Here is a 14,748-nt window from a genome sequence, read left to right as displayed (position 1 = left end):
GAAAGCATGTGTGTGTGCCTGGTGCATGGAGGCGGGGATGAAAAAGGCGGCAAGCACGTGAAGGGGGATGAGAAAAGCTTGTGTGAGCTCCACTCGTAGTCGACCGGTGTCAGTTTCCAGGCTGTGATCGGTGTTCTCTGTGTCCGTTTTTCTTTCACTCCTCTCTCTATTTCTCTGTGTAATTTAACAGCAGTGGAGCACCAATCCTCCGAAGAAAGACTCTAAAGATCAAATCTCACATCTAACTGGGATTTTGCTGCATTTCTACTGTTTTCCCCTCAGCATCTTCTCTCCTCTCTGTAACCGCCAGCGGTCTCGACACAAACTGAATGTCTTTTGCTGTCTCTGGTAATTTGTTATCATGACCACAGCAAAGGAGTCAAATATATCGACCAAAGCAGCTCAACAGCAAGATCAGGTACAGAGTGATTTATTTATGTATGTACTTTGAAGCGATATAGATAATTTATTAATTTCAAGAAGTAAATAGTTTTAGCTGAACATGAGGTTATTTATAACACTGAAGAAAAAAAAAAGTATCTATATTCTAATTTGTCTTAAATGTTTTGTGTAAGCACCAGAAATACTGACAGAAGATTTATGACCAGACCATTTAATCTTCAAGGAGAATGTGTACGTCTATCAGTGATGACTAACTTCACAGTTTAGAGTAGCCTACCGGTTTAAAGTTATCAGCTTCAGTCAGCTGGAAATGTATATTACAAATAAGTCTAATAAGCTGTTTATTCTGTTTTGCATATGCAAAATCTATTTGCATAAAAACCAAATGATTCTTAACTGATAAATGATTCCTAACATTACTAAGATAGCTGATAAATTATTAATTAAATTACCATTAATGCTATTATATTGTCAGAATTATGTTTTATAGATTTTTATTGTCAGAATTAGTGTTTATTATTATTATTATTATTATTATTATATGTTCTATGTGTATCTCACTCATTGTCTGTTTCATGTCATAACAATAGAATATTTCCTCATAGTAATAAAAAATAATAACAACAACCAACAACAAAAAAAAGAATGTAATGATGATCACCATAGATCATATTTGCCACAACATGATCATGAAATGATGTATCTCTCCGTTCCTAGTGTGAACTGCTTAAATCACATGAATTCCTTTTTTTTTTTTTTTAAGATTAGCCTTGACTACCCCAATAGTGAATGTCTTTGCTTGATTTCAAGAGAGAAAGAGTGGAAACAGGTACAGAAACAGCCACAGGCATTACTGACAGGAACAAAGGGCAATGCAGGAAAAGCAGTATGAAAGGTGGGAGCCCCGCTAGATAGAGAGGCCAGGTGAACACGTCAAGGGCAGGCAAACTTTGACAACAGGACTGGTAGATCTTCTGTTCTTCAACTGTTTCCCAAAGGCAATAATTGCCCAAGAGGAAAGTCATACAGTATATACAGTTTAAACACGTACTAATTAAGCCTGTCAACTGAACATGTTAATGTAGTGGAAATGATAAAAGAATGCAATAAAAATTACAGCATGTAATAAGGGCTCCACAATTAATCAAATTTATAATCACGATTACAATTATGGATGCCACAATTACGTTGGTTTTATTTTATTTATTTACTTATTTCAATTTTTTTTCTATCTTAAGGGGTTTTCCATCGATTTAATTTTAGTATAACATTATAATAACATTCATATTTTTGATAATGTAAATAAATAAAAAAATAAATTAATATATTAGACATTTGTGGCTTAATATTATAGAAAAGCAGTAAATGTTTTTTTCAGCTAGAGTGTTTTCAGCTTGTTTATTTTCATATAACTTATGGCATACAGTTACATCATCAATGGTATGAACATCATTCTATGTATATTGTGATAATCGTAATTAATAATTGCAATTATAATTTCAAGGGAGTAATCAACAATTATGAATCTTTTTTTTTTTTTTTTTTTTTTTTATAATCATGCAGCCCTGCATGTAATCATGTCCCTTAACCTGTAGGTAGATTATATAATGATGGATTTTCTTGCCATTGGAGCAGTTCAAGCTTGAAGTACACCCTTCGTTTTTTCTGAAGTCAGGTATCCTTATGTTCAAAAACAGCTTGTTGGATTGCAGCTTGAACTCTGTTTTAATTGGAACAGTGTTAAGTCATGCCACTAAAAGCTTATGATCAGGGTGTGATTTGTGAAGAAAACTTTTTATTTGTATTTTCTTTCTCCATTGGCGGAGGTACACCCAACTTGAGGGTAAGGCTGTAGCCTAACCTAATGTCAGTGTATTCTGTTAACAATGCACCTTATACCTGTATTTTTATGCACGTACCAGAAATGGGTGTCATGTAGTAAAATATTTTTAATATGACCAAATTTGTATTTAACGTGATCATAATTTAATAAAAAACATAGTTAGGCCTGTTTCTCCACGTTTATACAAACAACGATAAATTATAGTTAGTTAGTAATTATAGTTAGATAATTTGAATTATAGTTAGATTATAGCTAGAGAAAGCAATCAAAGTACATTTAATACTTACATTATCAAAGAATATTATCACTGACTTCAGTCTAGCGCCTGTTTAGGAAATCTAAAAAAACTCCCTTTTATAAGCACTGAAGCTGTCTTTATACTGTATGATGAATTAATCTCTTGCTTACATCATATGTTCATTATGATGAGAGAATCCGTGAGTGAGTGAGTGTGCATGCTGAAATAAACTTTGTAATTTCAATGATGACTCATCTGAAACTCAACAGAAATGTGTGCGATTAGTTAAAATGTGCAACACTTAAAAAAAAAACACTTACAAAGCTAATCTAAATGCATGATGCAGATCAAAATTTTATTTTCATTCAATTTTGACTTTATTTCTGACAGCCGTAATAGATTTAGCTTAATTGCGCAGGGGCCCCAAGTCCCAGTTAATTTCCTATCTGTGGGAGAGCAACAGGAAGCCTCGTCCAGCCTTGCACATGCTCCAGCCTGTTACAGTAAGAATTATAATATCTTGAAAAACTTTGAATAAATAAATTGGATATGTTAGAATGACATTAATTTCTTAATTTCAGGTCAGCCTGACAGGAATGCAAGATCATGCAAAATCAGTCGGTAGTTATTGATATTTTGAATAAAACAATAAGACATATAGGCTATAACTGTACATATGCACTCATGTTTGCTCCCATTTATTTTTCAAAAAAGGGCTCTGTAGCAACTCCTAGTGTAATAACTGCACATAATGTAATAAGTATTAAATTACTGAGTATTACATTAGTATTGTAACAAAATGTTCATAATGTAATAATTTTCTCAAAACATAATAAAATCTTGAGCTCATTATGTAATAATTAATATTTTTAAATGTAATAACAATTTTCAGATAATGTAAAAGGTTATTGTATGAGAAATGTATTACATTAAGAACTTTGACAAAATATAATGTAATAACAGTTCACAAGGTTATACCAGCACATCATTTAAAAAATATATTATGTTTACAATGACATAATTATAACATAATAATAATAATAATAATAATAATAATAATAATAATAATAATAATAATAATTATTATTATTATTATTATTATTAAAATAATTATTATAGTCAGAGCAAGTTTCTTTCAGTTAAAACAGCTCAGACTTAGATTTTACTCTGGCATTAAGCTTAAGCCTTGTTATAAAATTTTGAGCTCAATATATATATATATATATATATATATATATATATATATATATATATATATATATATATATATAATTAATTTATGAACATTTTATTACTATAACAATGTTATACTTATCACATTATGTGCAGTTATTACATTATGAGTTGCTACAGGCTGTGTTACTCAACATCTATTTGGTCTTAATCATGGATTAAAAGCGTCTAATCCAGAGCATGTGTCCAAGACGTCATTATCGCAAAACAGGAGCACTAACAGTAAAAGTCCATGTCTGATTTTGTTGTTTTCTCTATCATGTTGCTGTGTTTTGCATGGCAATGTTTTTAAAAGTACTTTTCATTTTATCCCCACCGGGATAAATGTTGATCAACCGCAAATGTTGATCTGCCTTCAAAACATCTGGTAAAAGAGTCGCATGATGACGTGCATCATCACTACGAGACGGCATTTGTTCTGGCTTTTGTTCACACAGAGCTTGTTCCGGGACTGAACCCGGCAATGCTACTAGGTCCCTAACCATGGACGTGTTTGCATTCACACAGAAGGCGATTTTTTTAAAAAATGTCCCGACAATTTTCTGGGACCAACGTCCAGTGTGAAAAGGGCTTTTATGTGTATGAAGACCAGCAAATAGAAACATGACCTGTTCGCCGCGGGGCCTTGTGCGACCACACCAGCTGCACCCCCCTCAGGATGGCCATATATATAATATATATATATATATATATATATATATGTGTGTGTGTAATTTTTTTGTTAATTATTTGTGCTTATAACCCGGTTTAATGGAGAAGCAATCGCATTTTGAGGATAGAGTGAGAATGCTGCTAATGTAGCTGTGTGCGAAAGGGACTGATGCAGCAGGAAATCTGTAGTCATTTATCAATGATGCCTTTGAGCATGCTCACATACAGGCCTAAACATGCTGACAGTCATATTTTTTTCTTGATCTGTTTCCTATGTACAATAAAAGAAGATTCTAGTGTCAAGTAATTTGTTCATCCACTGTGAATGTGACACAGAAAAACACAGTGAGGCTTCCCATATTCCAGTGTAGCTCGGTGCTTAACTACTAATTATTTAAGTACAGTGGTACAACAAGGATGTTGATCCAGGGACATTTTGTACTTGATGTTGTCATGCTCATCCATTTGAACCATGGTGGTTCAACAATATTGACTGGTTATCGTTGTCAGTAAGCAGTTTGTGGAGTAATGACTTTAGCTAATTAATTTGTTTCAGAATTAATGTCAGATTATTGCTTTAAATAACAAATACTGTGTATGAGGACTACTATTCTTTGCCTTTTTTTTTTTTAAGTAGTTTGATTAAAATGCAGGTTTCTTCTTACATCGTATTCCGTGGTCCCTTCAGGGTACTACAGCACATTAACATCTTTGAATCCCTTCAACCCTTCAAAAACGCTGCTTTCATTTCCTTGACAATTTATCAGACATAGAATGCAGTTTGTATATTTACAGAATAAAAGATAACGATTATACTGAATGTTAGCTTGCTTATGATCTATGTAAGTTCCTGTCAAGGTGCTTCCAAGTACCGTTGAGAGCTGTGATTCCAATCACACAATTTTGTGATGCTGTTTGGGAATGTTCATTGGAAACATGGTTTCGAGAAACACAGAATCGTTGAACTATGATAAAACTTGCAGCCATAGTTGGCTAATGATGTTTTGGGAAATGCACCCGAAATATATATATATATATATATATAATTAATATATGTGTTCATGGTTATGTGTGTTTATATATATATATATATATATATATATATATATATAAACACACATAACCATGAACACATATATTAATTTACCTACATGCTTGTCTGTGGCTAAAAGATGGATCCTATTATCCAGTGATGTGTGGCTGATCACACTGATGTATAAGCTGAGACGAGGTATGCTGTTCTGGCACTGCTGCATACTGTAGCAAAGCATTCACAGCCTATAATCACATACACAAACATGAAGACACACTCATGGGTGCATTTATCAGAGACCTCACATGAGCACACACACACACAAAACCCCTGACCCACTTGAATCATGTGTGTGAGTGACCATATTTTCCCTTAAATTAACAAACCCGCAAAATCACCATCACTCACAAGACAAATGCCAGCTGCCAGTGGGCGGTGGTGCAAATGGTAGGACGAAATAAGATTATAATAGTGCATCACTTTGACGTGACAGGCGGATTTTTCAAAATCTCAACAAAATGATTTGTGTGTGTGTGTGTGTGTGTGTGTGGTCTTATGAGTATACTGTACGGCCGAGTGGTGCTGGTGTCCAGAAGTGATGGGTTTAAGTCTCTGTTTCATATCAATTACAAAAACACAATTAGAAAACCATTAGGCAGTGTGAAGAATTTCTTTATAATGTAGTCTTTGATCATTTTATTTATAAGGCAGCTCAGTCTCTCAAGAAAAAAACTTCAGTAATAGTTCACTCAAAATGTTTAATTCTGTCTTACTCACCCCCAAACCTGTATTAATTTCTTTCTTCTGTTGAACACAAAATAAGATTTTTGGGTAATGTGGGTAAACGGTTATAAGGGAGAAAGAAAAAAAAACAACAACTATGGAGTCAGCTGGGGCCAGAAACTGTTTGCTTACCCACATTCTTCCAAATGTCTTCTTTTGTGTTTAGAAGAAGTATTAAGAAGAAATAAGAAGAAATTAAGAAGAAATATTGCAGCTTTGGAATAACTTAATGATGATTAAATGATGAGTGAATTTTACATTTTGAGTGAACTATCCCTTTAAACAATATTTATACACACTAGTAACATTTTAACCTTGTTTAGATTTGTAGTTCATCATATGATCTTATCATGTGTTTCCACGTAATTTATTTAATTATTGTACAAATATGAATTTGGCAATTGTATGTAATTGTTCTGAACCCTGCATAGCCAAAAAAAAAATAAAAAAAAATAAAAGGAAAGTAAAAAGAAATCTGCTGGTCTGAAAATTACTTTCATGTAAGGTGTTGATCATACATGACTACCCTCTTTATAATGGATCTATTTGGGGCGGCAGTGGTTCATGTAGGTTGTCTACAAACCGGTAGGTTGGTGGTTCAATCCCCGGCTCCACCTGAGGTGTCCTTGAGCAAGACACCTAACCCCAGCTGCTCCCGATGAGCTGGATGGCGTCTTGAATGGCTGACACCGCAGTCGGTGTCTGAATGAGTGTGTGAATGGGTGAATGTGAGGCAAAATTGTAAAGCGCTTTGGATGGCCATGTGGACTGTTGAAAGTGCTATATAAATGCAGTCCATTTACCATTTATTTGTCCACCAAATAGATGGTAAATTTGCTAATTTGACCGCTCCTTAACATACGTGATGCGACACAACACGATGGGAGAATGCAGTATAGGGCAATAATATAAGAAACTCTAATACTTAATTAGATAGTAGGTAATTAGTAGGGATGTTCTGATTGAGTGCTTACTTATTCTGATCAGCAGCCAATCAGTCACATCACATGAACCAATTACATCTTGAAGACTTGAGCCCTTTAAGACTCCCATATTACTTTCGCATCATCACCAATGTGATTATTATAGAAAAGAGCATTAACGGCAGCAGCTGTTCAGTCTCACACATGCTCACCTTCCGTTATTCAGTTATTTCAAAGATCCTTAAAGCCTAAAACAGCAAAATTAAACCCAAACCCACAATGACACTGGCCAAGCAAATAAATATAGTAAACAATAGGGTAAATAGTTTAATCTATTAATAATATAAATTACAGAAAATGTTTTTTTTTTTTTTTTTTTGCCATAAACTTTAAATATATAATCTGAACGATGTGTGGGAACTGTAATATAAGCAGAAAATTTTACTCCAGTCCATTGAATTAATGGTGTAAAGCAATTAAACGGCCCAAGTCAATTTTTCCTTACTCATTTTGATGTAAGCCCTGTAGGCTATTTCCTCATAGTCCTTAAGTATATATTTTCATTGTTTTTTATTTGTTTATTCATTCATTCAGTCCCTCACTCACTATTTGATTATCATGTAACCAACCGGCAGTATTTTTGTCAAAAAAAAGGACAGCTTGAAAGTGAAGTGACATTCAGCCAAGTATGGTGACCCATACTCAGAATTTGTGCTCTGCATTTAACCCATCCGAAATGCACACACACACTGTGAGCACACACCCGGAGCAGTGGGCAGCCATTTATGCTGCGGCGCCCGGGGAGCAGTTGGGGGTTCGATGCCTTGCTCAAGGGCACCTAAGTCGTGGTATTGAAGGTGGAGAGAGAACTGTACATGCACTCCCCCCACCCACAATTCCGTCCGGCCCGAGACTAGAACCCACAACCCTTCGATTGGGAGTCCAACCCTCTAACCATTAGGCCATGACTTCAGTAGTACTTTAAGTCAACAATGACCATTAGTCGAGAAGTACGACTTCAGTAGTACTTTAAGTCAACAATGACCATTAGTGGAGAGCTTACATATAACTGGATATGACAGAGCTCCTCATAAATAAACAAATGAACAAATAACACAATCCATATTAGCTGCAAAAATACTGATCGGTGCCTCCCAAGCAATTAATGTGGCATGCAGTCTCAATTTTACTGTGCTTAATTGTGCTCAAATGTCATCAGAATGTTTTGAATGTGTGTTTAAATAATGACAATCATCAGGCTGTTTAGTTATCCAGGAGCTGTGGATTCATTTGGATGGAATTTATTTCAAAATGCCAGCTTTCCTCAAGGGCGTAATTGGATAAATGGATTTTATAAAAGTGCAACTTTGCTTGAACGACCACGGTTTATGTTTGAAGGTATTTCTCAGTCATATATTTTAATAAGGCCTTCTTGGGGTGTGGATGTCATGCCAGAATATCTACATACTTGTTTTGTTGTACTACTTTGGCCTTTGTCACTGTAAACTGGGGTAGATTGCGTAAAAGAACATGCCTGCCTCAGGGTTTCTTGCTAGCTCTGTTACTGTCAGGCTGTTCTGTAATGAACAGAAGGAGCAGACAGTGAGACTTGTGATTGGCAGGGTGTGTGTGCCCTCTCTCCTGGGGCAGCTCCTACCCCTCAGAGTGAGGCTTGGTATTAGAGTCGATATGTTGACTCAAGAAAGATCCACTATCCTCAGAGAGCCTAGCCTGATTTATTTACACAAACTCTCCATATCTATCACTTCTTCAGCTTCTTCAGATTCATTGTCCTGTATATTCATGGCCTCAGCAAAACGGCTCTAAAATGGCACATTTTGAGGTAATTAAGCCATTTGAGGGACATTTGGTTAAAATGATCAGGATATATATATATATATATATATATATATATATATATATATATATATATATATATATATATATATTGTGTGTGTGTATATATCTGTACAATATATATATTGTACAGATATAAACACTCGTAATCATAAACACATATATCCATTCACCTACATGCTTGTCTGTGGCAAAAAGATGGATCCTATAGGGACTAGGTATAAGAGAGGATTGCAAAGCTTCTTTAGTACACTCTGTTTTGAGGGAATCTTTGTCCCCACAACAATCATGATCAAAAGAGCCTTTGGATTCTACACCTTGATGAGACAATAGATTGGAATCTGGCCATCAGTGCAATGCAGCATGGGTATTGCCCTCTGCCCAAAACAGCTACTTTTTTTAATACAAAGGCAAAGCTGGTGGCAAAGCTTAGATGAGATAAAAACCGGATTTCTCTCTTTTTCTCTCTCATCCTTATCTTTTTTGCTTATGCCATGTCTTTGCTGGCTGCAAAATCAAATGGCAGAGTGTTCCTACATTTCTAATACCAGTTTGTGTTGAGTGTAGTCTCAGATTTGTGGGCAGAAGAGAGTGTACCTATTATTGGAATGGTGAGAGTATTGCTCACACTCATCACAGTAGTTATGGGAGCAGTTTTAGAAGAATAGCTAAAAAGAGAATCAGAAACATTATTATTATTATTATTATTATTATTATTATTATTATCATCATTATTATTAGACCCCGACCGATATGGATTTTTGGGGGCCGATGCAGATGCCGATATTAACTCGAAAAGAGCCGATTTATAAGCCGATATTTTGATTTTGAAAATAAACTGAATATTAGACCCATTTCCTATAAACTGCACTTACACAGCATTCAATAGCAAAATATCTGCCTGTTCTATGTATATGGGCTGTATAAGCCATTTTCCAGAAGGGATTTATGTTTAAAAAAAGCCTTAGATTACGGTCTCAATGACTAAACAATTGCACATCAAAAGTATATATTTTTTAATGATCAAAAAATATCTGATTTTAAACATTTAACACTTTTACTTTCTTCCAGTTGAAGCTGGTTTTAACAGTCTGTGTGTGTACTGTAAATAAATCATAATACTAAAGTTAAAGTATTTGCAGAAGTAGTCCCACACTTTGCTGGTATAGAATTCACCTTTTTCAGCCATCTGTAGGGCAGAAAGAGAGACAGAGAAAGAATAAGCATGTGTATTAATAATATCACCATGTATCATTACTCATGTCATCATTAGAATTAGAATTATAATAAACAGGGATCTCCTACATAGGAAAAAATGAGAAAAAAAAAAAAAAAAAAAAAATATATATATATATATATATTCCCTGAATATATATTCCGGGTGCGACACACCCGTTTTTCCAGGCGCTGCGTATCGCATCGAGTTAAAAACATCTCTACTTTTCAGAATGCCGCAAGCGCACCGCGGGTCATGTGACAAGCACTAACCAATCAGCTTCATCCTTTCCCATAAACACGTTGAAAACTGAGCCAAAATGAAGGAACAGCTGTTCATAGCTGTATATGGATTGCCATTTTGAAATCAATTTAGTAGCAGAGCTACTGCAAGCAATTTTTAGTGCTGCAAATCCATTTATCCTTTGCTGAAATATCCGCGTCTTCATGGAGAGAGCACGTCATGGTTGCTTAGCAAAGGCAGACACCTCAGGAGCGCTCCTGCCCGAGCGCTTTGGAAAGAAGGAAAAAGCATCGCGCCTAGCGTTTTTAGGCGCTATATGTGAATGGCCCCTTACGCGGTCATTATGTGGGAAACAATGCAGATATATTTAGAATAAGATAAACGCTAACGTTATAGTTTGACCTCTTATTAACGTTCGCGCTCTTCCACTGATAAACATGGTATTAGCTTTGTGGCTAATCTAATATAGCAATGCACTATCGGCTGTAAGTGATTTTACAGAATATTTAGAAGTGATAATGATAGGACCGTTAGCTAGAACTACCACACCGTTTTTATAAACAGTGTATGAACTAAATCATCTCACATGACGAACGACAGACTCACCGTCAAAACAGTACATCTCCGTGGCTTGGCTGATTGCTTTCTTCTATAGTGGAGTTGCAGACTCTCTGCAACTGCGGAGCTCCCTCTGGTGGGCAAACTATGCAACACTCATAACATGAGTGAAGCATGAGACTCTGTTTCTCATGTTTCATTGGCCGTTATAAACGCTGATGCCGATTTAAATGCAATAAACTCATATCGGCCGATAATATCGGCCGGCCGATATATCGGTCGGGCTCTAATTATTATTATTATTATTATTATTATTATTATATAGGAACTTTACTCTCATTCTGGCATAATAATCAGGGAACTTTGCTGCCATACCATGGGCACAGCAGGCGCAATGATATTACGCAGCACCTGAAAATAGGGACTATTTCCAGGCGCTGCGTTATATCACTGCAACTGCTGCACTCACGGTTCAGCAGCAAAGTTCCTTGATTATTACGCCAAAATGAGAGTATAGTTCATATCTATATCAGCCTAGAAAACTGCAACTTTTCTTTTTCCAACAGTCTTAGTACATGATGTAACTACAGAAGAGCCAAGTTTTATATAGGAAAAATATCAAAACTCTTGGTAATTTTTGAGCAACAGGCTAACGGTCTAATCAGATTCAATGACCTATGCTAAGCTAAGCTAAGTTAAAAGTGCTACCGCAATTAATTCAAAAATGTTAAAACTCAACTGTTTAACTCTCGGGGAAAAATAGGCCAATTTTTCAAATAAGTGGAGTGTTCATTAACACTAGGGATTGCACACCTACTAATTTATGTTTTCATAACTGACCGAATATGTAGGTTTCCCATCTACGAGCCACGGCGGTGGAGGAACTGGGGACGGCAGATTAAGGGGAGAATGAAATACAGGTTTCAATTTGGAGACATAAAAAAAAAAAACCTGTGAACCCTCCTGTACGCCGGAGGACGTTTGATTCAGATTGCCACCGGACTAAGAATCTTGGTGACAGTGAACGGGCCGATGAATTTGAGAGCTAATTTATTAGACATGGAGTGGAGAGAAATGTTCTTGGTAGAAAGCCACCCTTTTTGACCGACGACGAATATGGGAGGCCTTGACTGGTGGCAATCGGCATTGGCCTTGGTGCACGCCCCCACCCGCAGCAGAGTCTTGAGGGCTCTGGTCCACGTACGGTGGCGGTCGAAGGCGTGAGCAGGTTGGACTGTGACTTCGGTTTCCAGAATCTGAGAAATGGGTGGCTGGTACCCCTAGGCTACACTCAAACTGAGAGAGGGCCATGGATGACATTGTTAATGAGTTATGTGCGTACTCAACCATAGAAATTTGTTGGCTCCAGGATGAAGAATATTGGACACCAAACATCGCAACACTCTATCCAAGTCTTGATTGGCTCGCTCGGTCTGACCATTGCTCTGGGGATGATAACCAGAAGACATACTGACTGTGGCTCCTAGTAATCTACAAAACTCCTGCCAAAATCTGGACACAAATTGGGGCCCCTGTTGGAAACCACATCCATCGGGGGGCTGGAAGCGAAAAGATGTGATCCATGACAGTCACTGCTGTCTCCTTGGCTGAGGGTAATTCGGGCAAGGGAATAAAATGAGCCGTCTTCGAGAACCGGTCCACTACGGTCAAAACAACAGTAATGCCATTAGAGGGTGGGAAAGCAGTGACAAAATCTAGCACTATGTGGGACCAGGGTCTCGAAGGGACAGACAGTGGTTGGAGTAACCCATCAGGAGGTCAGTTAGACATCTTACCAATGGCGCAAACTGAGCAAGCCAAGACAAAACTGTGAATGTTGCGAGCCATTAATGGCCACCAGAATCATTGCTTTACTAAACAACTGGTGCAGTTTACTCCTGGATGACAGGCCATGTTGAAGTAATGACCCCATTGTATAGCTTCGGACCATAACTCGGTAGGCAACAGGGTGACTAAGTCACTAAGTCCATTCTCTAGCAACCTCTGAAGCACTCGTCTGATGTGTTGAATGTGCTCCTGGAGAGAAAAGTAAAAAATCTATATCATGTGATCAAGGTAGACATATATGAATTAGTCAATCATGTCCGTCAACACGTCATTGACAAGTGCCTGGAAAAACGCTGGGGAATAGGATAGCCAGAAGGGCATAACCAAGTATTTAAAATGGCCCCTGGAGGTGTTGAACGTGGTTTCCCATCCATCCCCCTTCCTGATACGGACCAAATGATATGCATTACTTAAGTCCAATTTAGTGAAGATGGATGCTCCCTGCAACCTCTCGAAAGCTGAAGACATCAACGGCAAAGGATAGGTATTCTTCACCATGATGTTGTTCAGCTCTCAGTAATCAATACAAGGTTGCAGGGAACCTTCCATCCTTCTTTCCTACAAAAATTACCCCGCCCCTGCTAGAGAAGAAGAAGGATGGATGAATCCGGATGCTAGAGAATCAGAAAGATATTTCTCCATGGCCTCCCTTTCAGGAGCTGAAATTGAGTTAAGTTTGCCTTTAGGCGAGACTTACCTGGGAGTAAATCTATAGCACAGTCATAGGGACAATGAGGAGGTAGAGGAGCAGCATGGGACTTACTGAACACTTCCTCCAGGTTAAGGTACTCCACAGGCACATTTGATAGATTCACCACCTCCCTCTGAAAAATAGAACTAGACACAGATGAACAGTCATCAAACAAGACGCATAACATTGAGTGCTCCTAGATTAAACTAAATTTTGTCCCCAGTCAACCCCTCGGACTGTGTTTCACTAACTGGCATGACCCAGGACGATGGGAGCCATGTGTCTAGAAGAAGAAATGACAATTGTTCCGTGTGATTGCCGGTTGTGACGAGTTTCAGAGGGTGAGTGGTGAGTATAATGTCAGAAAGTACTAATAACATGATTCTGAAACATAATTCTTGAGAGGAATGATAGGTATACTGAGTCTTTGAGCTAGAGAATAATCCATAAAATTACCTTCTGTTCCTGAGATCAGATGCACTTGACAGTGGTATGACCCAGAGCAGTCTCACTGGAAGGAGAGTGGAGGATGAGGTCTTGCCCATGGAGATCCCACCCAAGCCTCCTGTTTACTGCTGAGTACTTTCTTTTACTGGACAGGTGTTCAAAAGATATCCCACTCCACTGCAGTAAAGGCAAAGATCCCTTGTTCTATGTTGCTCTCTCTCCTCCCTGGAAAGCCGAGCCCTACCCACCTTCATGGGCTTGTGATCGAAAATGGGACTGACCACATCACAACTATTGGCCTAAGGGTTCTCGATGCTTCCAGGAAGCAGGGTTGTTTGGGTCCACTGTTCTAGTCGATGTAAGCAAGCATCCAACCTCAGTGCTAAATCAATGAGTCCGTCAAGATTCTTAGGCAGGTCCAGGGTGAAGATCTCCTTCTGGATGCGGTCAGCCAACCCATGCAGGAACATGTCCCACTGTGCCTCCTCGTTCCAGTGGCACTCGGTAGCCAGGGTAGGGAAGTAATACGAGTAAACTGATACAGATCAATTTTCTTGGTAGAGGTCAGCGAGTTTAGCGAGTTGACGGGCTGACTCCCATCCTGCAATCGAATACCCACTTCATCTTGTCGAAAGTGCCTGGAACAAGGGACAACTTTGATGTTGGTTCTCCCATACTGCCATTCCCCACAAAGCCACCCGTCCTGAAAGTAGGGTCAATACAAAAGCTACCTTAGATACCTCCTTGCAGAAAGTCTGTGGTTGAAGGAAAAAAAAAAAAAA

General features: G+C 37.6%; 1 protein-coding gene and 1 long non-coding RNA gene across 3 annotated transcripts in view; one reads left to right on the top strand and one right to left on the bottom strand.

Annotated features, from left to right (window-relative positions):
* LOC127946135 (uncharacterized) overlaps nucleotides 1-14,748 on the bottom strand; it is a 229,990-nt gene that overhangs the window by 68,253 nt on the left and 146,989 nt on the right. The window lies entirely within an intron of this gene.
* Nucleotides 1-14,748, top strand: part of LOC127946128 (dipeptidyl aminopeptidase-like protein 6) — a 279,989-nt gene that overhangs the window by 140,257 nt on the left and 124,984 nt on the right. The window contains exon 1 of one of the 2 annotated variants that reach the window (XM_052542440.1): nucleotides 76-418. The exons of the other annotated variant lie outside the window; for it this stretch is intronic. Coding sequence (XP_052398400.1) covers nucleotides 362-418 — 57 coding nt within the window. The 5' untranslated portion in view covers nucleotides 76-361. Of the gene's footprint in view, nucleotides 1-75; nucleotides 419-14,748 lie in introns of those variants that run through there. 2 annotated transcript variants of the gene reach the window in all.

Source organism: Carassius gibelio, chromosome A24 (genome assembly GCF_023724105.1).
Source record: "Carassius gibelio isolate Cgi1373 ecotype wild population from Czech Republic chromosome A24, carGib1.2-hapl.c, whole genome shotgun sequence".
Taxonomy (NCBI): domain Eukaryota; kingdom Metazoa; phylum Chordata; class Actinopteri; order Cypriniformes; family Cyprinidae; genus Carassius; species Carassius gibelio.
Note: the sequence above shows the minus strand (reverse complement) of the source record. Positions and strands in the feature narration are given on the sequence as shown.